We start from the raw sequence: 24893 nt of genomic DNA, 5'->3' as shown, positions 1-24893 counted from the left end.
AGAGCATTATAGTATAATATTTTTTAATTCTCTAAAAATGAAATAGTTATTTGTCCACATTGTTCTCTAAATTTTTCTATAATGCTGCATAAACAGACAAATCATGGGTTTGTGCCTTTGCACTTTATTGCCTTTAATGATTATATTTACCTGTATTGTGGGTGATCTTCAGAGCTTATTTCTGCCTTCATTCCTTGTTAGCAATTACCAGTCATTCCTTTTTCCACTCTGTGGGAGTGGATCCAAACCAAAAATATGATCAATTGTTCCTCTATCCCAATGATTCTTTTGTGAAGGACTCTGTGGTTCTCAGCTTGGCCATTACTCCTTTTCATCTGCAAGGTCATGACTGTTTTAAGCTCTCTTGGCACCAGCGAGCACCACAACTCTTAACTTAGTGATTTCTCATCTAAGCAGTACTAAGGGCTTTGAGTTTTCCCACTCAAAGTGGGACAAAATGATGATTTAAGTGAGAATTTCTGTACCGTATTTATTGCAAAAGATAAAGATACTGTCAGGCTTCTAATAACAGAATTTGTATCTGTTTCTCTACATTATGAATTTCATTATGAAGCAGAAAACCAAAAATTGCAGAGGATTAATCAGTAGCAGAGGACAGCAGGATTTTGCAGTCTCTTGTGGGAAGAGCAGAGTGGGATGAACCTGGATATATGGAATCAACATGGTATGAATGTAATATTACACTTATCTCTGGCATTGCTGTCTCTTCCTTGTCTTGGACCAATATTAATCCCCCAAAGCTAAGACCAAGAAGCTTCCACTGAGAAGTATGGCTGCCCACTTTGATAGATGGTCTTGGGATGAGTGTGACTTCAACTTTGCACTGTGCACCCTTATGCAAAAAGCTCGATTAAATTCAAAGTGTTATTTTTGACATTAAAAAATCCTTAAATGGCCAGTCATTTAAACCCTGGTGACATGACTCTTAATTACAAGAGAATCAAGATTATACCAAATTACACTAAATACAATACACAGTTTGTGGTGGATATTTAGCTTTATGCTTCAGAGTTCATACACATGCTCTTTTGAGCACAGGGATGGGATTGTGTGCCACAATACAAAAAAGATATAAAACTATTAGAGTGTCCAAAGGAGGGCAACAAAGATGGTGAGGGGCCTTGAAGGGAAGCTGAAGTCACTTGGTCTGTTCAGCCTGGAGAAGACTGAGGGGAGACCTCACTGCAGTTACAATCTCCTTGTGAGGGAAAGAGGAGGGGCAGACACTGATCTCTCTGGTGACCAGCAACAGCTGACCCAAAGGAATGGCCTGAAGTTGTATCAAGGGAGGTTTAGGTTGGATATCAGGAAAAGGTTCTTTAACCAGAGGGTGGTTGAAAACTGGAAAGGGCTCCCCAGGGAAGTGGTCAACGCATCAACCCTGACACAGTTCAATAAGCTTTTGGCCAATACTGTTGGACACATGTGACTCCTGAAGATGGTCCTGCACAGGGCCAGGAGTAGGACTTAATGATCTTTGTGGGTCCCTTCCAACCCAGCATATTTTGTGATTTAGTATAACTATTTCTTTTAACACAGCTGACAGGACCACAGATCCCTGTTCCTTTCTCTTTATTCTGGTGAATAGTGCAAGCTTACCTTGACACAAACACCACCTGAGATATCCAATTCAGGAGCACAAGCAGTGGTGCAGAGATGAAACCCCACCTCTAAATTCTTCCACTCCTCCCCCTAAAATACCAAAACACAAGCTGAACAGCCAGTCAGACCTTAGATGGACAGCATTGCCTTCAGAAAATGCTTGCAGTCAGTCTCCACTGACTTCACAGGGAGACCACTCAGAAGTTGTAAGGTGACTTTCAGGTAAGCAGAGTTTGTTCTCTCAAATGCAAATGTCTAAGCAGGAAGTTGATGGGTGTAGTCATGACCCCTACAGTGTGGTTCTATTAATCTTCCTGCTTCAATGGCTTTTTGACAATTTGGCCATTCATCTGGTGGAGACATAGGAGAAGTGGGCCCTGGAGAACAGCCAGCATTCTGGAGTTGGCCTGATGGATAACCAGAATAATTATTCAAGTGGATGGTCTGATACAGCTAAATATGTATTTTAAATTTTATGTGTTTCAAAACTTCCAATATCCTGACATGTTTTCAAACTGTGCTAAGCCAGAAGAGTCTTGAGGAATTGTTACACCAGATGTTGTGCATCTCTCTCCTAGATCTTTTTCTTGAGGCAGTCTGAAAAGACTGGGTTCTCAATGACCGCGGCTGGCTTGGCTTGGAATTTCATGGGCATCTGATTTATTTCCCCTTAGTGTATGTTGTGCTTTTTTAAGAGGGACCTCCTGGAGGAAGGGGAGGTTGTTTCTTCCCCAAGGGGCACTGAGTGTGCTCAAACAGAGAAAGTTCAGGAGACTTCAGGATGCACAGAGAAGGTAAGCTATAGAAAGGCGTCTGGACATCATGTGTGGGTTGGTTTAGAAGACAAAAACAAAGATGACAGAGCAGGCCAGCAGGCTTGGAGGTAAAGGGAGGAATTTCTAGAGGACTAGAGCAGACAAAGCAGAATTTATATCCAATCAGAAATCTGTAAAGTTAGCTGCAATCATGGACTACCCTTCAAAACACACTGGATTTGTAAAAATTCTGTAGAGAATTCAATTTCTCTTTATGTCTTCTTTGTCTCCTTTTTAAAAAGCTAAGATTTTAGGTTTCAGTTTTCATTCAGACAAAACTTTTATTTCTGAGTAATGTAATGCAGATATGCAATAACCTAACTTTGAAAGAATCATCCAGGGGGAAAAAGTGCTTTGGCATATTGTAAACAAATAATTGTACTAATCTCAGCAGAGAAATACAAGAAGCCTTTAATAGGACATTTATATCATCTTAAAACCACTCATAAGGTACTCACTGGACTGATTTAAATCTACAGTCACAAAAGTATTTCATGGAACATAAAGCGAGCAGCCCCTTTCCTCACCTCTTTCTTACTGCTCCACTGCAAGTAAAAGGAAAAATCTCATATAGCTCTGCGCTCCTTGCTGCATGAAGCCAGCAAGCTTCCTGACAGTTTCACTGATATTATTCTGCCTGCTAAGCTCCAACATAGCTCTGAACCCCAGGCATTTTATGAGGCCTGCTGTGATTTGAAAATACCAATGCCTGATGTTTACATGGAACAAGTCCTGATTTCTTGAATTTGACTAAAATTCCATTCACCTGCAGCTACAGAAACTAAAGCAATAGGTTGGGCAGTGGGAACAATTTTCCCATGGGCTTTGTGGAAATTGTGCTAAGTTTCTTTTTTGCAAGAGCTAGGAATATCTGCTAAGCATGTTACTGCTCTTTCATTAAATGGAAACGCTTTAAATTGCTTTATTATTATTGCATTTGGATTTAAAATATATATCTGTAGAAGATCTGGGTGCACATTACAAAGTTTAGATCAGAATTAGGCAACCATTTCTGTGACAACCCCCACACAGCACCAAAATAGCTGCTCTGAAAAGAAGTGATATGAGGCACATGATTAAATGTCAGTGAATTCTAAAGACTGTTTCTACTAGGGAGCACAAAGAAAGTGATCTTGCATTGTGCTCTAAAATGTCTCTACCCTGTAAGCTGATCTGCACAGACTGATGGTTCCTATGCTGTGCATTGGCTCTTTGACTCCTTTTTGACTCCAGAACGTGTGCATGTCCATTTGTGTGATCAAGGTGCACGATCTGGGCTGAACAGCCTGCCCTGGGGGATGCTGTGCAGTCCTTCTCTGCTTTCAACCTCAGAGCGCTGCATGCTGCAAAGGGGGAAGGGTAAAACAGGTCTGCGAAAATGAGTATGGAGAAAAAACAGCTTATAGATTTCACCCAGACTAGAACTGGTAGCCAAAGAAGTGAGAACAGGTGTGAAGCTCTCTTGTCAATGTTTCTTAGTGATCTGGGCAAACAGATTTCTGTTAGCAGAAAACATGGCACAAGAGCCTTTGCACACAGGTTACTCAGGCATGTGACAGGCCACTTGCTGATAGGGATTGGAAGGCTGGTTCTCTATTTCCTCCGAACTGACAGCATTAGGTTTGTGCATTGTAGTAAGTAAATAGTTTTCTAAATGCACTGTATTTACAGGATAACTTTAATCAACTGCAGTACATTTCTAAAAATTGCACACTTTAAAAAGGAAACTTATATGACCTTTATGGCATTTTTTGTGCCTTTCAGCTTTGCAGTCCCTGCTGGTCTTTCCACATACCATATTCCCAAGATAGTTACTCTCCAGTGTTTATTGTTAAGACACATTAGGGATTCATCTTCTGTTCTAGAAGCACTAGAGAGCCTGAACAAAAATCAAAATCCTTAGTGACACTCACCAGTGGTCACTTGAATAAACAGAAGTGTTTTGAGCATGCAAGACTCCTTATCATGTTACTCAGTATGCTGAGCAAGTAAATATCTTACTGTACATTCAACTACAGACAGATTTGCAGTCTTCTCTTCTGCCTGGAAAAAACAACATTCTTAATGCAAGCCACATGAAACAGTAGCCTGTACACACCTTGCAAACACAGATTTACACTGAGAACAACCCCTGATGTACAGACTGGCTGTTCTGTTGATGCCATGATCAGGAAGAGCAGCTGCTGTGTGCTGTAATTTACTTTAGCTAAGAGCAATTCCTCTGCCTGAGACCTCACATATAATTCACAGGCCTAGTTGTATTAAACCTGCAATTAAGATCGAAATAACACATTGTAGTGGTTAAAATATGGGGTGTGTGATCTTTCAAACTACAGGCTGGAAATTTTAAGACGACATGCTTTGTCTCTTCAGATACTCTGGCAACTTTGTATAAGCTGCTTGGTTTTTAAAAGTACCTAGCAATCTCTTTTTCATTTGTGAATGTTTAGTATTACTGACAAGTAGGCCACCTATGTGCAAGTACCTAAATATGGACTGAAGAAACTGGGTTTTGGCACCCAGATACAAATGCCGTGTCTGTAAAGTTTCGGTTCATTGGGAAAAGCTCTTTTTTTTCTTCCTTTTTCTTCTCTCTCTCCTCTGACTGTAAGCTATTTTGCACCTGTGACATTGTTTTTTTCGTCTCCTTGCTGCAATGTTTGCATATACTTCCCAGGAAAATGAGCACAGAATAAAAGCTTACAGTATTTCTTGAGTTTCACCATAATATCCCATTCTAACATGGAGGAAAAACAATACAGACAAGCTGGCAAATTTTTAATCCATAACTAATATAAGAATCTGCGACTGGAAATAATAATAAAAGAAATATTTTAAACTTCAGACTACAAACAAAAACAAAGGCTTCCTACCCCAATACAATTCTATCATAACAAACTTGTCCTTGGTTTTAATATCTTGAAAAAAAAATTGATTTTGCCTCTGATTTTTAAAATTCAACACATATTTCATGATTTTAATCACAGATAGTACCAGAAAGACTTCAGTGGTATCCCTGCTTTTTAACATTTTATTAATTTAGAAATTCATACTTTGATCATTTTTCTGAAGTTGCCACAAAATTTTCATTCTGCAGTTGGTTTTGGTAAAAGTATGAGAAAATCCCTGATGGCAGAATCAGGATTGCCTTTGAGAAGAAGGTGGATGAGGTTTTACTTCTCCTCAATTCTCTTTTTATTGTAAATAAATTTTAAGTACTTGCACATTAGCATTTCAAATTTTTTTTTTCTGATTCATCTCTATACATTTTCTTATGATTTGTGAAGTCATATTTATTCAACCAACACTTAAACACGTGCTTAACTTTGTGATTGTTTCAAGTTTTATTTTAGATTAAGTGAAGCCATGAATAGGGCTGATTAGAAGCATATTTAACATTTTCTTGAATTGGGTCCATTTGTCAGTAACAGAGCAACTGTAGATAAGTCCTTTCCATATTCTGATTTGAATATTTCATACATACCCATTCCAGAAAAGTGAATCCTTTTTAATAAAGATAATTTCATTTTAAAATAAGTAATGCATTAGCATTGTCTTATTCATTGAAGTAGAAAATGTTGTCTAAGGTCTTCTTCCTTATCTTGAGCTCATCTCTGTATTGCAGCACTGACAAATATTCTATTTAATGGTGTTTTTCTAATGCTACAGGCTCAATATACTGCAAAAGTTTTCATTTCATAATAGCAACCAGTAGTTTTTGTTAACTGTCTTGATAACAGATTGCTTATATAGGTTCGACTACACATGTGTGGCTTCAGCAGAATTGTAGCATGAGTTGCAATATTCTTACTTATATTGTTCTATGCAATTCAGTATCCTTTAGGCTTCTAGATTTTTTTCTTAATTGGCAAGAAAGAAAATCTTATCTGTTACTTAAATTTTCTATCTATTATCTAATTTTGCACTTTCATCTACCATGTCCACCACACTAAATTACTCAGCAAAATTGAAAACCTACAGGGTTTAACACTCTGTATGGGTCAATTATAAAACAGGCCTGAAAATGCTCTATTTCACAAAGGTGCCAAAAAATGACAGGTAGAAGCTGGTGCACAGATTCAACATAAGCAGAGGAACTTCTTCATAATGCTGTAAATACAGACATGGAGAAAATCTGTAATGATTACAATGTTTTTATATAGATTTGTACAGTGTTGGTAAGCACCAGGATATAGGAATCTCTTCTAAAAAAATGCCTGTTTCAAAGGCTCAAGGCTGAAAAAGAGAATGTAACAGTTAAAAATACAAGTACCCAGAGTATTATAAGACTTACTACATGACAGAATCATAACCAACTATCTTTAGAAATAACAATCAGTAAGTAGGTGATCACAATGACAAAATATCTAAATATCTTCCCTTAAAACTTTGCATCACCAGCTATGTATTACCACCGCCTTACTCAATGGATTTTATTATCACATTTCTTTACACATTGTTGCCATTTGGATATGAGTAATATCAAGCACTGCAAAAAAATCATAGAACCTTCAGCTCTTATCTAAAAAAAACCCATTCCAGCTTGATGAATTTTAAACCATTTTGAGGATGAGACACAGCACTTTAAAGTATCTTTTAAAAGATTCCAAATCATTAAAACCCCTACTTGACTAGTCTTAAAAAATTATAGTGTTGAGTTTTTAATTCACTGAGAAAAACTTTGACAACTTCTGTGAGACCTACAGAAGCATTTAAATATTAAGTGTTAGGTTTAGGATTCTACCTGTTTTCATTTAAATTATCTGGGATCAAATTTTATGCATCTTCTAAATGACAAGAGATGCATGTTGGTCCAGCTGCAGGGCGAAATGTTTGTGCTGCTTGGTATCCTGGAAATCCCAAAGCATCTTGTTCTGGGGATTATTTAGTGCCTCAGAAGAAAATATAAAAAAACCTTAGAACTCAGGAACAAAAAAATACGTGTTTCTTCATGTCAGTTGTAAATATATATACAATGTATCTTTGTAGCAGATTCTCTAGAAGCAAAACAACAGGGTTTTCAAAAAAATTAAGTCTTTACAGTGATTGGTTTAAGAGATTACTTGATTTTAAATTTTAGATAGTATAGCATTCCTGTCTGCATTACATATGTCTGCCATTTCCTTCAGAACAGGGAGCATCATAAAATGACACAGATTTCCTTCTCTAAAAATCCCTATGAAACTGCCATACTATATGAATCTAAGGCTTTTGCTGGCCCACAGTCTACACAAGGATATCTATGATTACACAAAGCATTAGTATTAAGTGTCCTAATTTGATTACTCTGGCCAGGCATGAAGATAATAGTACATGGTAACAAAGCATCCTCAAAAAGCTCTATTTACTATGCTATTCTAAAAAAACCTGTAAAAAGCCAGGAACTGATGTCAGATTCTTACTTTCAGATTAGAAATGTTCGTGTTCAATTACTGTTTGTTACTGAGATACTGAGTACATGTTGGTTTGCTGTCTCTGGCTGCCTGTTCTCATTCAGTGTTTACATGTACCTTTGTCACATTCAAATGGGTTTTACTTCACCTGACTTCAGTTATCTGTTAGACAGTCCTCTAGTCAAAGATAGGCATCTGTGCTTCCTCTCACTGGACTTAACAAAGAAAATAAAGCACCTGCAGAAGGCAATTTATGTCACTTTTCCTAGAAAGAGATGGTTTGGAGTGCTAAGTACCTGTGCACCTCAGAGGTAGGGTATGACTAGCTGAGGCTGGGTCCTGAAATTTTGGTAGCTATGGAGAACAATCCCACTGTAGTAACTGAAAGGTATAACTGTATGTGGAAGAAGACTGCAGTCATGACACAGTCTAATTGATATTTCTGCAAATGAAGATAAAATACCAAAATATTATCTCAATGTACAGTTGATGGCTTCAAAGCCAGTCCAAACTACACACATCAACACTCTCTCTTGAAAGAGAACAACGCCCACCCCTTCGCTTCTTCGGGTAGGCAAATTTTAATCTTTTACTATGAGACTGACAGTTTTGTATCCAGTTGCTAGGACAGCAGAAGCCAAAGAACCATGAACCAAAGTTCACTCTCATACCCCAGCCTCCTTCCCCATGTGTGATTCTCACATTGCACAGCTCCAAAATGCACAGCACTTAGCACAGTAGGAAGGACACTTGCCCAGGTTCTCTTTTCATGTCTCACATCTGGGAGTAAGGCTCTGGTGATACTGCTATTAATGGACCTCCAGCACGTTGGCTGGTCCAAGAGTATCTCCACAGGCATTCTGGAAGATTTGCAATGCCGCAATAGCTTCTGCCTCGGAAAACAAAAATATAAAAGTGACTATAAGCACTGCAATATGGCATGTATCTATTTGGAAAGCCAAAGAAAGAAGAGATAATTTCAGCTTCATTTCAAATTTTAATGACTTTCATAAAGGCCTACAATTTTGGGTACACATCCTGTGTTTACAATGCTGATGTTTATAAACAATCCTTTTTATCTCTTAGTCATTGTTTTGCTAGGCAAAACTCTTTCTTGTCATAAGACTCTTCATTACCTTTAACATTCCTGCACCTGCTCTCAATTTTCATAAAAGTACTTTTTGAATAAGCTGAGTATGGAATTTCTGATCTGATCTTATGCTTTCTATTTTTCTACATATCTCTACTGGAAATACTTCAGCCAGGATATCCTAGGATCACATTTGCCTTTCCTGAAAGACCCTGAAATCACAGAAATTCCAGTGACCCCTTAGAATTTCTTCATTTTCTGGCACTCACCACTATGCTCTACAGCACCTTTATGTGAGAAGCCTTGGAGTATGAAGTGCTCAAGATAAGAACCTTGTTTGATATGGAACATATGTGCTTAATCTTATATATGGTGTATCATTTCATCAGCTTCAGTTAGCTTTGTAGGATCTTGGCCTATCTCCTCAGTCTATAAATAAATAATGACAGATTTATAAATAAATCAGTTTCTAACCAGCTGAAACTGTGTTATCTTCGTAGCTTTTACCAATCAATAGAGCAGCACAAATGACAGGCACGGGTTCTGCAGTTTTAAAAAAATCTGGTATAACAATAAATAAATAGAGTACACGTAAGTACCACATAAATATTTTGATGCACTAGCATAAAATATTTCATATGGTGTTTCAGAATATGCCCAAACCGTTTACATTTATGCTAGGCCAGCAAGTGCTTTTTAGCTGGCAGTTCAATGTTCTCCCAACATAAATAGATGATCAATCATTCTTTGTTGCTATTGTTTTAAAGAATAGTTTGAAACCCAATTCACACTGTGTTAGTACGGCCTGTTCTTTTTGTTCTCTTATCAATACAAGCTTTAGTATTAAAAAGTGCATTGTTTTCATCTGGCTGCAGGAGTATATGTGCTGAGCTCTGCTGTTATTTCCTAAGTTCTTGGTTGGTGGGAGGGTGCAGGTGCAAGCCTGCAGAAGAGACTGAAACTCAGTGAAGGCACAAAGTAAAGCACATACCAATCCATTCAGAGAACAAACACACAAATGAAAACACTTAAGTGGAGAGAATCCACTCCCATACTGAGAATTATTGTATTACAGTGCAGAGTTTGTGTGCAGATGAATTTGAATTTCACATGCCTTCCTGTTCTGCTCAGAGGAAACTTATGGAGAGCTAAACTCCAGCGCCTCATTTAAAGCCTGACGCAGGACATGAGGCAATGCATCTGTTCTTGTTCTTGTGTCAGGAGCCCTAGATTTATAATTTTTCCACAAGATGTGGTATGAAGAATGCTTGACTTTAATTACGTTGCCACAAACCAGCCTTGTCATGTTCCTGCCACAACGAGGACGCCGTCGGTTCAGGTCTCTTTCCTGGCACGTACAGAGGGATCACAGGATAGTGCCAGCAGCCAGCGGTGGATTTCAGCCCGATGCCTTCCTCGGTCCCCACTGCTGAGCACTCAGTGCGGGGGCTGAACGCCCAAAGGCCCTTCCTCACCCTCGGGGACTGCGTGGAGCAGTGTGATTGTCGAAGCAAAGACGGCTCTCTGCTTTCCCAAGTTTTAGCTTTGCAAGGCCCAGGGTGCCGTTCCCAGGCTGGGGCGGGAGGTTTCGCCTCCTACTTACCAGGGCTCCCCTTCCCCTCTCGCCCAGCGTTCCGCTCCCTGCCCCGGGGTCCGCAGCCGTGCCCCTCACACCCGGACCCTTCGCCCTCCTTCCCCGGCACCGCGGCTCCGGCAGGCCCTGTGGGGAGCCCGGCCTCGGCCCGGCGGCCGCAGCGCCGCCTCGGGCTTGGAGCGGCGATCGGCGCTCGCCCGGCTAGAGCGGGCCCGGCGCTCGCCCAGCGGAGCGGACACACGGCCGGCCGGAGGGACAGACACCCCGGTACACCCTACGCCCTCCTCAGCGCCCCGCCGCCTCCCTCCTGCGGGCACTGCGGAGCGGCGGTGGAGCGCGGCCGCCTCTCCCTCCGGCTGGCGGAGCGCAGGCTGCGGGCAGCGCTCCCGCCGGGCACCCCGCTCCGCTCCGCTCCGCTCCGGACTCAGCCCGGGAGAGCGCTCGGCAGGCGGGGAGCGGAGCGGGGCGGGGGGAGCGGGGGCAGGGCTGCGCGCAGATGAGCGCCGGTCCTGCGAGATGCTGCACGCCCAGCTCCCCGCCGGAGGGGGGTAGCAGCCGCTGTCTCCGCCGGCTCCTGCTCTTTTGCAAGGGCTGTTGCTGCCGCTGGACGCAACCTTCTCCCGACATGGAGCTGCTGCCGCCGCCGCCGCTGCTGCTGGAGTGAGTGAGTGTGACGGGCAGAGCTAGCTGGCCGCATGGATGGATGTGTTTAGCTTTGTGAAGATTGGGAAGCTCTCCGGGTAGGTGTCTGCCGCCACCGCCGCTGCTCCGCGAACCGCGGGCGTCCCGCGGCTGCGGGCGCTGCCCGTGCCCTGCGGGGGCAGGCAGGGATGGGGGCTGCCGGGGGCTGCCCGGCGTGGGGAGCGCCCAAGCCGCTCCCAACTTCTCTGGCAGCGGGGCTCGGCGTGTCGGGGTGGGGCGGTGCGGGCTCGCTGTCCGTGGTATCTGCCCGGGCCGTGCCCATGTCCCTGTGCGGGATGGGTCATCTATCCCCCTCTCCTGTGTGAAGGGACAATGAACTGCGGCCGCAGTTGGGCGAGAGCGCTGCCCTCCTTGAGACGCCGGCCGGAATGGGCGGCCGGAGTGCCTCTGGAAATGCCAAAGCGGCGGCAGAGCCGGGGCCGGGCGCGGTAGCGGTGCTGAGGGGTGTGTTGGTGTTGGGGGTGGTGGCCGCGGTGCGGGTGTCGGTCATCCGCGGGAGCGGGGGCGAAGTTCCTAGAGCGAGCAGCGCCTGGCCGGGCCGCGCCGCCGGGAAGGGTCCCTGCCCTCCGCTCCTCTCCGCTCCCGCCGTACCGCGGGCACACCGGCTCCCCCGGGAGCCGCATTTTTGGAGAAGTGGCGAAATCGCCGCCACTCGCATCGTTTGTGAGCGCTGCCCCTCCGCCGTTTCACGCAGGGATGGGCGCAGGAGTGGATTTGGAGTCTCATCCCTTGCTTGTAAGGCTCGTACTCCTCGTTGTTTAAATATGTTGTTGATTTGTATTGTTTTTCTCTATTTCTTTGTTTTCCGAATAAACCTTCTCTTGAATGGCCTCAGAGTTGCGGTCTGAGGCTGTGGACTGTTGCGTTCGCAGCCGGTTGCCAGGCCTGGAGCTGCATAGATAGATCAAGAGGCACAGCAGACCCTGTTACAATGTTCCCACCGTAGTTCAGCCTAACTGGAGGTAGCCCTTCGCAGCTACACCGGGGATTGTGCTTTATCTCAAAGATGCAGTATGAAAGTACTTGAGTCACATTTATTTCTCAGGATTCTGGTGTGGATAATCTTCCTAAAGGATTTAGCTTTGATCACTGTAACTAGGAGTGTTTCAAATTCTTATGATTCACTGGTTCCTACACCATAGTTACCATATCCCTTTCTGTTTATGAGGCACGTATGAGGCAGAAATTGGACGGTGTACAAAAGGGAGAAAGGCCTTGGTAAGGAAATAAAAAAGGTGGCTACTCCCATGATGGTCAGGTAGGGAGCTTGTCAAAATGACAGATGGTCTGTAAAGAACAAATATTGCATGGCTAGAAGTTACAGAGTGCCACAGGTGCAGGCACAGCCTTTATCCCCCAAAATTCCCACCATTGCACCTGGCTGTGATTACAGCTCTGCTTGTGGCATGCCAGCACAGAACAGCTGCTGTCATTCAAGCACATCATTGTCTCATCCTGCTCCCAGCAATTTTACACCATGTGACAGTGACAATACAAGCAGCCCCCTCAGCTTGCCTTGGGTGGTGTTACTGGCTGATACCGCTAGAGCTGCAGCAGCAGGAACTACAGCAGAAACTTTGAGGAGAGGGAAAATATGCTCACGTAGATAAGGAATAGGTCATGTTGTATGGTATTTATTTCCAGGTAACTGAATTGTGTGACCTTCTCAATTTTTTTGTTTTGAAATGATGTTTTAGAAAAAGTCCCAGGTCTTCACGTCACACTTGGTCTAGAATCAAAGGCAGAGAAAGGGATGTGTCATTCAAAAATTTCATTGTGTCAGGTGTATGGCAATTTTTAGATATATATATTGTAAGCTTGGGTCTTTCTTGGTGCGTACAAAATCTGTAGCTTTCTGCATACTTGAAGACAGAGCTAAGATTTGCATTTAAGTAAAGACAGATCAGAGAAATTCTTCAGAAGAACCTGAAGGTTCCTTCTGAAATGAAATTTCAAGTTTTAAAGCTTGTATCTGCCTCTGCTTCATTTAAGCATATGAAGTACTTACAGACTGTGTTTATCTTGTAGATTGCAGTACATGCTTTCTGTACTGAGCTACACTTTTATTTCTAATTTTCCAGTTGTTAAAAGACATAATAGTTTACACAGGACTTGACTTTACTTGCTGTTACCTAGGTTACAGCCAGGTGTCTATTGCAGTTTTAAGAGAGCTTCACGAAGAAGACACTTCCAGTGTAAACCCCAGGTTTAGTCCCTTTGTGCATTTGGGTTGGAGAACTAGTTTGCCCAAAAATACTGGTTGTTTGCTGCTGGAAGAAAGGCCTTTTCCAGAAGAAAATATTTAACTGAGAGTGTGATCTTACAGGCAGATTATCTACAGAAAGTTGTTTTGAACATGGCTGGTGCTGAACTTCTTTTAAATTTTATTTTGTTGTGCATTCAGATCTCCTCATTTTAAGTTGCAGGTCTTTTACTGCAATTTTAGTCTGCAGCCTTGATTTTACAGGCTGTGGCACACTTAAGGTCTGTTATACATGACTACTGGAAGGGATGATTCCTAAAGTCATTATTTGATTTTAAGGGGTCTGGTAAGAATTTAAATCTTGTCTTAATTAATTAACCTATAAAATTTTTTTATCTGGAATAAGCTTTAGATAGGGCTTAAAGTCCTAGAAGGTGGCTACTGGATATAAAATTTTACATAGCATACATAATTTTTTATATTTTGATTATCTGTGAGGGTTTTTTATGTAATACCTTTGTGTTTAGGGTCTTTTAGAGACTCTGCTTCTACAATGGCTTCAACAATTGTCCATACTTGCTGGGTAAGTGGAAAATATGGACATAATCTGGAAAAGGATTATGTGCAGAAATGACAGAGAATGCCAGACTGGTTTTATGAAAAATGTGATCTCTGGTAATCTTGCACTTTCCTTGACTTTGTAGGTCTGTCACACTGTGTAGTATGCATAAACATGCACATCCTTCATGATAAAGTTTCTGTTGAAAGTTTGGAGATACCCATCAGACACCGAAACAAAAAATACCAAGCAAGAATAGTGATCACACAGACATAGCCTCTTCCCCATTCCGTTTTGGAAATTCACCAATCTGGTAATGGTCTGCAGTAAATGTTTTGGTATAAATCTTACAGTGTCATTCTCTGGAGGAAAAAAACACAAACAAACAACCACCTTTTATTGTGATGAATGTCCAAGTGTAGAGAATGACTGACAAGTGTTGTTCAATGGATGAGTGCCCTGATGTGGGGTTGTACAAGGCAGGTGAATGTTTCTGTACTGTGGGCAGCATAAGCAGGGATGGTGTGGTAGCATCTATAATTTGGGGTGGAGGATTTGTGCCAGAGGTGTGGTATGTGTAATTTGGGATGGAGGATTAGTGCAGGTGAATATTTTTGTACTGTGGGCAGCATAAGCATGGATGGTGTTGTAGCATCTGTAATTTGGGATGGAGGATTAGAGCCATAGGTGAGGTGCAGAGCAGACACTTGAGGTTGGTTCAGAAGTCTGTCGTGCCTGGTATACTCACAGTGGGAGTGGTGATTCCTGAGCTAGGTATAGGCAGTGGAGGAGGGATGGTGCTGCTGTTCTGGACATGGAACTCTTTTCAGATCAAGGTAAATCTAAGAAAAGGGCACAGCGTCAAGTTTCTAGTCAATACTGGACAGGTGAACTATGAAACAATAGGTCGGAATAGTGGACGGAAGTTATTGAGAATTTAAGCCTGTATTCATAGAATATATTTTTAGTTGGATTTTTTTTATTGGGAATGACTGTTTTTGTGATGTCTGTTGAGGTCAGTTCTATTTCAGAGCTTTCACAGCAGGAATTATAACTTTGATATGGAAAGATGCTTGTCTGGATGTCACCTGAATGTGACTGAGTGAGGCAGTGACCCTCCAGAGCTGTGATACAAAGCTCCTGTGTCCCTGTTTGTAGGGGTTATCTTTGTTTATCTACCCCCTGTTATCTTTGCCAGATAACACTAGGGAGAAAATGACATGGCTGTCTGCATGAGTGGCTGTCAGGTTCTAAGCTGTGGCAATACTGCTGAGGGTACGGTGGGCATCTCTGTCACACAGTTACATCTGTGGGAGAAGTTCTGAGCTCAGGAGTAATTTGTCACCAGAAAGAAAATCTCCATGTACGCCTGCAGTATGTGGTAAGAAAGTAGAAATCAAGACCTTATTATAGCCATTAAAAGTATAACTAATGGTGAGTTAAACCCTTGTAACAAACAGGGGGATACCAGGAAGGTTTTGGACCTGCCCTTAACAGCCATGCCAGTTTGTCACATGGGGTATGTAAATTTGTCCTACATGGATCTTTACTTTTCTGCTCAAATTTAGCATTGCCATCCATTATCCTTGAGTTTAAATTTATTCCATTAAAATGGGATGTGAATAGTCATATCCTTGTTAGCCAGGTCCTTAGAATTGGCTTTAAAACAGTGACAAAAAAAAAAAAAATCCCTTAACCCTGCAAGCTCTTCTATTCACAGAACAGTCAAATATATTTTCTTGCTGTGATTATGCTAAACCTGAGGCTGGCTTTCTAACTGAGAAGGAACTTTTTACCAAGTCTTTTTTCATTGGGGTGGATAAATGTCACATTCTTATCTTTTGTGTTTATCCTTCCATAGCTGGCTATCTCTACTCAGGTAGACTGACTTGGTACTTACACAGATGTTTGAACTTTTGGGTTCTTGCTGCTGATAAAAGTGAAAGAAGCCTAAAGGGATGTGGAGCCTTGATTTGTTCTCTCCCTTTCCAGCCTTTGTAGCCCTGTGCTCAGTTTTGTTCTCTCCAGCTACTGACGTTAGTCCTGCCAGAATGGTGTGAAAGGTTCTCTCCTAGATCTGCCTTAAAATGTAACAGACTAGAAGCTGTGCCCGTTCTTCTGACTACTAAACTCTGTTGTGTTTTGTTTGTTTGTTTTGGTTTTCTTTTTGTTTGGTTGTTTGGTTTTTTTTAGGGAATCAGGTTGCTTGACTTCATGATTTAATTATTTTTATGCAGCCAAGCAGATGTATGTTTTTAGATTTAAAGTTCCAAAATTAGCCTGTCCGTTGTTTGTGTTTTTGGGGTTTTTTTGAGGTGATTTTTTGGTTTTGTTTTTTAAAAATTTTTAATTAATTGAAGAATATTTTGGGATGTTTCTTTGTCTTTATCAGAATAGCACCTTTCTTCTCTGTGATTTTCCTTGCCAAGCCTTTATTTTCCTGTGAAGTTTAAAAAAACTCTATGTTAATGGAGAGACAATTGAAAGTGTGATTAACTTACTGATGCTGTTTTGCATATGATTTTTGGAACAATTTTTATGAGTACTCTTTGAAATGACAATATCGTAGCTTGTAAGTTATTTTCAGTATTTACAAAAGATTCAGTAAGAAAGCCTATGATTATCCTTTTCATGTTCAAAGGAGGTAATTTAATTCCAAAAAGGATTTTATTATACTGGATGATAATTCAAATAACCAATAATTCATTTCAGCCTTTTTCCTTGAGGACTGCATTACATTTAATGGCACATTTGCCTAGTCACATTAATACAGGAACGTTACCATATATTTTATTATTTGTCTGTTTTGTTTTGTAAGCTGACACACATAATAGAGACATATGCTTTAATGTTTGTGATGCTAGTAATGTTGTATGTCATAGTGACTTCAGCAGTTTAGAGACTTATTAAAACCACTCCTTACATTATGAACTGTTGCAAACTTGTCAAGTGGCCAGTGAATGATGATGCAACTCTGTTAAATATGTAAGTTCTCTATACCAGAAGCAACATTGTCTCCAGAAATTTTTGAGAAAGCAAAAACAAAATAGAGAATGAGCCCAAAGTGTTACTTTCTTTCTCCTCTTGTACTAATTACTGAAGAAGATGGAATGCTAACTTTGAGAATTGATGCTTTGATTTAAGAAAAATCAAAGTGTGCAGGTTCAATATAATGCTTTTATTTCTAGGAAGATATCTTTTCTATTTGCTTTTGGTTTACTTTGAAGGACTTCAATCTCTAGTGTAAAATTGTTGGTGACATGTCCGAATCAAGAATCTCAGGGCAATTTCTCTTACAATTGTAGCCTGCACCAATGTTCTTGTGTGCGCATGTTTGTCACTCTGTTAAAATTTTTATATGGTGTCAGAAGACAGAAGAGGGTTTTTTGGGGGGATTTTGCCTCTATTTAATTGGTACCAGGACAAGCCTGAGGTATTTTACAGTTTATGTTTAGTTTTTTGAGGGAGGAGAAGGCTTGCTTGCTCCTGATGTGATTTGGTTGGTTGGTTTATTTTTGAGAAGCCTGCTTTTCAGCCTGACAGATTCATGTGGGAAATTTCAGTTAAATTGAAAAAAATTCTCACCATAGCAGTAATAAAAAATGAGGATAACTTTCCATATTTTGCAGCATTCTAGATCATTATGGAAGTGTACCAAGCTGTTCATAGGGAATACAAACCATGACCTGAAATAATGAGAGGATAATACATGGTGTCAGCTCCACTCATCATGTGGTGCAGAAGGGATATTTTACTGCTCTTGAGAGCATTTCCAAACAGTTATGTCAGATCTCTCACAACTTAGCATCTGACTGATGGGGCAAAGAATTGACTAAAGTAATGCAGGAGCCTTTTATAAAATGAGCCATCATCTGGGGAGGATCTCTATCTGCTGTAGACAAATAATGCAAAAAATCAAATGTAAGAAAAGGGAAGGTAATTTTGGATTCCAGTCCTACTGTGCCATGCACAAATAGCTCTATTAAATCAGGGAAGACCATCCAGGTACATGAACTACTCATTTTCATGACTGTGTGCATATAACCCATATGAATCCACGTTATGGAAACTTTTGGTGCTGATAAAGTATCAGTGTTTAAATACTACAGGGACATGCTTGAAGAGGAATTGACTTCTGATAATACCAAACTGTATGTAAAGTTGCTTTTTATAATTAGGAATAAAATGACTAGTTTTGTGACATACCTTGAAGAAATCTGTGAAGTGAAAAGGCTGCACATTTATTGAAGGTATGCTTAAAGACCTTTAAAATAGTAAGTGAGACTGTTTCTGATAATTGTTCAATTGACTGGAAATGAAACAAATAACAGTGGAACAGTATAAATATCAGTAAGTAATTGCATTTCAAATCCTAGTGAAATCCACACTGCTTAAAATCTAAACCTGTGAAAGTACATTGGAGCTAGAGATGTAAAGTACTCCAGTACTCAAAAGTCTCTCTGATCTAAATTAGGACCTGCTGTGGGAGAAGTTTCTACCAGCATTCCTTTAGTTCAGAGCATACAGAAGCTCCCTTTCAGAGGTTGATTATTGGCTACAAACTGAGACATTTCTTTTCATTAGTTTTAAAAACCAACATTTTAAATTATAATAAAGGTAGTGAGGGGACTTGTCAGCTATGAGAGTGTGGGGAGATAAGGCTCTGCAGAATAGATGGATATCTTGCAAGATTTTGCGAACTGCTGGTAAAAAAAAATATACAAAAAATAGAAAGAAGGCGGTGAAGACTAAGAAGGAATATTTGTATGTTAGAGTCAAATGCTGAGAATGACTCTTCATATGATCTGGCTCTTGATAGAGTTTACTTTTGGATTTTTATGAATTTTTGGAAACTTTAAGGGAAAGAGACTTGGGATATTGTAAGGTATTATGACTATTTTTGTATCTATAGATAATCAAAACAAAAAGGTATGTATTTGTGGATTGATCAAAACTACTTAGTGATTTACATTAACAATCAAAAAACCAAAAAAGTCTCCCTTCTGTTCTTCAGAATTTATTTCTGCATATGCCCTTTCTGTTTGTTTTTGGGGAGTGGGAGAGAAAAGACATAATTTTGAAACTAATGTTTTTAAGAAGAAAATCTAAAATCGCTATTTGTAAAACTTTGCAGTACTGATTGTACCTTATTTAGAATGAAGGTTTTATTAATGTTTGTGTGTGATTGAGTTTTAATTTCAGATAAACTGTCAACCTTTTCCATGAAAATGCTTACATATTTATTTAAAATACTTTTCCAGCATTATGTAGTCTGTAAGGTTTTGCTTATGTTGCTTATAGATTTTGCAGTTTCACTGTTTGTTCTCAATCTTGAATTTGTGATTACATTCCTCTGGATTTGGCAGTACTCATATGTTTGGAAAGCAAAATGCCCATTATTCAATGGCAGTCAATGCTACCAGGAGTACTGGCAGTGGCACCAGCCATGTAAAACAAGCCTGGCATGTATTACAAGTCCGAGCTGCCTTATTTCACTTGTGTTTGACTGAAATAGAGCAGGAGAGAACTGGAGGAGAAATCTGGAAATATTCCATTTCTAAGCAGATTTGTAGAGGCAGGATGCTTCATTACCTGAATGCCTGAATGACGGCACTGACTTTGACTTACTCTAAATGAGGCTGTGACAAGCCTTGAGGCATCCATGACAGGAGCCTTGGGACAGCAGAGATTGTAATTGCACAGCAGGGCCTGCTCCGGCAGGGCTGAAGTTCAGACTTTGGGGTTGGACTTGATCTTCAAGGTCCTCTCTAACCCAAACCATTCTATAATCCAATGATTTTTCTTTGCTTATGATGTTAGACCTTTATCCCACAAAAAACAAAGAAAAGAAATTTAAGGTTATGTATGGCAATATTGTCAAGGCCTTACCCACTCTACAAAGGGGTGGGCTGTCTCTTTAACACTGCAGTATGTAACAGGTTGTGCACCTTTATCAGAAAAGACAAGTTTTGTTTTGACTGTACAATGTGGCTGATAAGTCAAAATGTAGTACATGTGTTCAGGTAGAAATTACCAAATTTCACAGGTTTTTTACTGGCATTAGGTTTTGGATCATATGAAAGTTGCTATTTAAAGGCATCTTCTTTTCTTGTTTTTTATTTTTGACTTGTGGCTAACCTCAGATGATGTTAACTGAATTTTTAATTTTTATCTTTGAAGAATTTTTTTCCCCAGTGAGGGTGGCAGATAGATTTCTCATGAAATTGGCTACCTGCCTAGGTCTTTGCTTTGCATAATGTATTGTGTGTTACCTGTCATGTTTACAAGGAGTGCCTTCTCCTCTGTCAGGGCACACAGTGAAAGGGGACAGAGAAAAACTGCACGTGGGGAATTATCTGTTCTTGACTATTCTGCTTTGAAGGCAAGGTGAGTCTGGGCTACAGTGTGTAATAGGGAAGGAATGGCAAAGGAAGGAAGAGAGAAATTGGAGAAAGGAATGATATGAATGTTGTATTGGGTGAGGGCTAATTTTCCTGAGTTAATTGAATTAATTGTTCAAGACTAGCTGATCTTTTTGTGAAGGTGAACTTACGTTGTTGCCTGGGTAGAAGTTTAGTTGCTTCATAAGGCTGTTTGAATTAATTGGTGAGATGTGCTGTAATCTGTGTGACTGCTGTTTTAAAAAAGGGAAGAATTCACTTCAGCATTGGAACAGAAACAACTTTTTGGTTTCTAAGATCTTCAGTTTCTTCTTGAAAGTCCTTTAATTTTCTAAGGGGTTTCTGGTGGCTAAGCTTGATCTCACTCAACACATGAAATAACAAGGTGGTCCTTGACTTCCTGAGTATTTTCTGTTTTGGAGACCCTGCATTCAGGATGGTGCCTTCTCTTAGGGTGAAGCTCAACCCCTGCATTGGTTCACTGGTGAACCCTGTGATTTCCCCCTCTTTGAATGCAGATAACTTGACTGCAAAATATGTAGGTGTTGGGGAATGTGTTTATGTTTAATTTTGGCTTTTAAAAAAGTCCAAAAAACCAGAAGGCGCTTGTTTTTTTCTTTTTTTTCTTTTTTTTTTTTTTTAATTGGCATGGGGAAGAATTAGAACTAAGGTACTCTGAGGCATTTTGAGGAGGCACTTCTGTAATATGATCAGCCTCATGTAAAATCTACTGGCAGAAGACCTAATGAAGCTGTGGGGTCTGATTTCCATTTTCTTTTGCTTTTCAGTTTTCCCATTCTGTCCCCTGCAGCCTTTTATGTCTCACACCATGGTGAGCTACTTCAGGGACTAAAACCACTGGAAAACTGGTTTTGGTTTGTTTCATTTCTGCTGGTATAGATATCTAAGCTGGCTTGGCAGAAGTGATTGAAGCATACATATTGTCTTGGGCAGCGAGGTGGAAGGGGAGAAGGGGAAATGGAGCTTCTGGTGTATGCTGAGCTCTGTCACATTGCACCCCATTTAGTGGTGGGTGGTGCTGTGGGAGAACAGGGAGGTGAAACCTTTCTCCAGGCACCTCTGGGAGCTGAGGAGTGGGGAGGCTACGTGAGAGCCCCACATATGAGAAATCCAGGAAAAGGGGAGTTTCTGCAAAAGATGGCTTCCAGTGAGGAGAGGCTGCTTCAGCCCCTCTGAAATTCCTCAGATCTTTCCTAGTTCCTCTTGCTTCCTTGTAATTTCCTGCCTTTGAAGCCTGTTCTGCTGCCTTTAATTGACTTGGCTTTGCTTGGCACTTGGGAAAGCCAGTACAGGTTCTGTGTGCTAAGTGCAGCTTTGTGTATCTTGCACATCCTGATGTATGAAGGTATTGCACCCTTGCTACCATGCCATGCAGTCTAAAGCAACTGGCTTCCTGTTGTTTTTAAAAGCAGATTTCTAATAGTATTTTTGCTTTATTAGGCAGCAGAGGAGTGTGGTTGTCCAAGGGATTAATTTTCTTAGATTGCTTGTAGAAGGTGAACTATCCAGGATAAATGAGAGGTTGTTTTTTTTGTTTTGTTATCTTTTTTTTTTTTTGTTATCTTTTAAATAATGAACATGTGTTCATTCCTAGCAGCAATTTTGCAGTTATATCCTTTCCATGGACGTATTTTCCAAGTTCTGGAAGCTGTCTGGAGAGATAAAAGGTTTCTTTCAAATGCTCTCTTTCTGAACTTTGAAAGAACATCTTACAGAAGCAAGTATAGAGTGTCTGTGCTACTTCTGAGACCACAGGAAAATAACTGGAGAGTACTAATGGCTTGCTTTTCAAATACTCCTAATTTTGAAACTGGAAATGGGAGTTTTATAGGTGCATAAGTAGTCTGAGTTTTTAATTACGCTTTGAACCACATGGCTTTCTCTTTTTTAGCAACAGCAGTAGTAAACTTTGAGGATCTTCCATACAGCAATTTTTCTCTTCCTTCTGTATCTTCTGTCATTTCTTATACATATATGGCACTTCATCAGCCCCCTTCCTCGTTGATAACTTTTATACTTTGCAATGTTTATCCATCAACTCTATCATATCATTGAATATGTGGTCTAAAAATGGTGGTGGTGATGGGGATCTTGAAGGATACATCTAAAGGAGAAATCTAAAAAGCCTCACAACCAATGATTTCATAGAAAAAATTAAATTTAGGACTACTAAAGCTCTTTTAGCTTGGGTGTTTTATTGTAAAAAAAAATATAGTATATCCAAAGAAGTACTCTCAGGATGCACAATTACAAAAACTACAAATTACAAAAAAAAGCTACAAAATTACTGTAGCTTTTGCACTTTTTTTCCTAGGTAGCAAACATCATGCATCTTCGTGACTTATAGTTAGCATGCCTTACAGAAGACCCCTTTATAAGTAATATTCATGGACTAAGAACAGTGGAATACAAATCTGTTTTTCTTTAGTTGGCATGTTTGGAGAAAAAAATCTTCTTCCAATATATTTATTTTTTGATGCTGAATATGTTGCATATCTGTTTACTGATATGAAGGTGTGTTCTTTCAAAGCAAAACATTGATTATTATTCTTGTCTTTTGCTGGCTTTAATAGGCATTAAGGTCCTGTGAAGGTGTGGTTAAGACAGGGATGCTCTGCAATGGCAGTGTGGAAAGCTGGCAGATTCTTTGCCCCTGCCTCTTTTTTCCACAGTTGTCCTGTTGGATTCAAGTTGTCCATGGTATCTGCGTGTGGTGCTTGGTGCCCTGAATGTTTGATAGATTTTAATAGTAGCCTACCCTGTCAAGGGTAAAGGATGAATTTCACTCTTCCAGATGTCAGTGCAAGCCTTCTCCTTCATATCAGTAAAAATATTTTGTATTTCTTTAATAGCAGAATGTTGATTTGCTTTTTGTTGTGTTTTCTAAAGCTTGTCCAAACCTCACAGTGTTTTTTAGCCTTGGACAAATGTATGTTTTTGTTTTTTCCCTTACATTAGTGTTCTTAAGCCATTAATGTCAGAGTTCATCCCATTTTCTCATGTTATGTGCTGGTTCTGAAAAAGAGGAATTCTGTTTTGATGTTAAATGTTTAAAATGCTTCTTTCATAGTAGAAGGTAAAACAGCATTAGTTTCTTTTTTTTTTTTCCAAACAGTTCATAGTTCAGTGCTGCAATAAACAGTTTTCCAACTAGAGGACACAATACCTATTCTACTGGGTGTTATTCCAAAATGGCTGAAATTTATTTGAGCTGCATAAATGTTACCCATACTATTTGTATATATTTGTTTACCAGGCTGTAATTATAAGAACTGACATTTAATCTACTCAGGGTTCAAAATATTCATTTTTTTCTTCTACGAATGTGATGATAAGCAGAAAACAGTTTGTCTCTCAATTTCTGTGGTATGGTTGCTGTTTTACTTCCTTTCCCCCATCCCCCTCCAATCAGTTTCCAACTTGAGCAGCTTTTTTTTTGCTAGTTCCCCCCTTTCACAGTGAGCGCTTAATGCTGACTCACCACTTGTTGTGATTGGGCTGCTTGGCACTGTTGGCAGGGGCACAGGAATGAGTGCGTAAGAGCACTTTGACCACAACAGACACCTTCTTGATCCAGATTTCTTTTTTATTAATTTATTAGTTCAGTATTCTGGCTTTTAAAGGTGTTGGGGGAATATGTGGTTTAGACTTTAATTTATATTTATGTTCAAGGGAGAGCAGTTCTGAGCATTAGAAGATCATGGTGATTCTGCCTTCAGTGAACAGTGGCAGGAAGCTGTAAAGCTTGTTTAGTGTTGTGTGAAACCATAAGGAAACTTTACTCTCATTTTTTGTAGTCTTTGCAAAAGTTGAGTAAGTAAGTACAGCATGGCTACTTTGTTTCTCACACACATGCAATTGTTTTATTCTGTCTTCCTCCTTTTTTTCTTTCTGAGCTGAGCGGCACAGACCTTATAACTGACACGAGGTGGATTTTTCTCCTTCCAGCCGGTCTGTGCACCCTGCACAGGCCAAATGACCCTGTGTACATCATCTCTCTGCTCAGTAAATAACAGTGCAGCTTGAATCACAGCCAAAACTTTCTGTGCAGGCTTAACTGTAGCTCTAATTTCATCTGGTAGGACCTGCCTGTCCCAGGTGCCAGTTCAGTGTGTCTGACCAGCCACAACTACCCTGTGAATCTGAGTGGAATAAATGAAGCATCCTCAGCACGGAGCTGCAGCCTCCACTGCTGCCAGGTGGGGAGAGGAAACCTGCCACACATACCTTGGGTCTGCTTCCCTATTTATGCTGCTTCTGAAGGTGATGGTTCCCAGCCTTGGCAGACCCTTCAGCAGGCAAATCTAGTCTGGCAAATGGCAAATCTAGTCTGGCAAATGTTTTGAATAATTTGCTGAAACCCCAGTGTTAATGATGGCAAAGGAGTTGCATGCTTGGTGATTTAGGGGTCTGCGAATGTATCATTGTGTACACACGCCTGGTCAGATCACCATACAGCTCCTAGAAATTATCTGTTGAGAGTCTTTGCTAT

General features: G+C 40.5%; 1 protein-coding gene across 5 annotated transcripts in view; it reads left to right on the top strand.

The window, feature by feature from the left end:
- Nucleotides 1-10966: 10966 nt before the first annotated feature.
- Nucleotides 10967-24893, top strand: part of FRMPD4 (FERM and PDZ domain containing 4) — a 297809-nt gene continuing 283882 nt past the window's right edge. For 2 of the 5 annotated variants that reach the window (XM_074534698.1, XM_074534699.1), the window contains exon 1: nucleotides 10970-11255. Coding sequence is in view for 2 of the 5 variants with exons in the window: in XM_026797133.2 (XP_026652934.2) it covers nucleotides 11215-11255 (41 nt within the window). In the remaining 3 variants the exon portion in view is untranslated. Of the gene's footprint in view, nucleotides 11256-24893 lie in introns of all 5 variants that reach the window. The other 3 variants (XM_005493444.4, XM_074534696.1, XM_026797133.2) reach the window with 2 other exon arrangements.

Source organism: Zonotrichia albicollis, chromosome 2, assembly GCF_047830755.1.
Source record: "Zonotrichia albicollis isolate bZonAlb1 chromosome 2, bZonAlb1.hap1, whole genome shotgun sequence".
Classification (NCBI taxonomy): Eukaryota; Metazoa; Chordata; class Aves; order Passeriformes; family Passerellidae; genus Zonotrichia; species Zonotrichia albicollis.
This window is presented reverse-complemented; position numbering and strand designations above follow the sequence as displayed.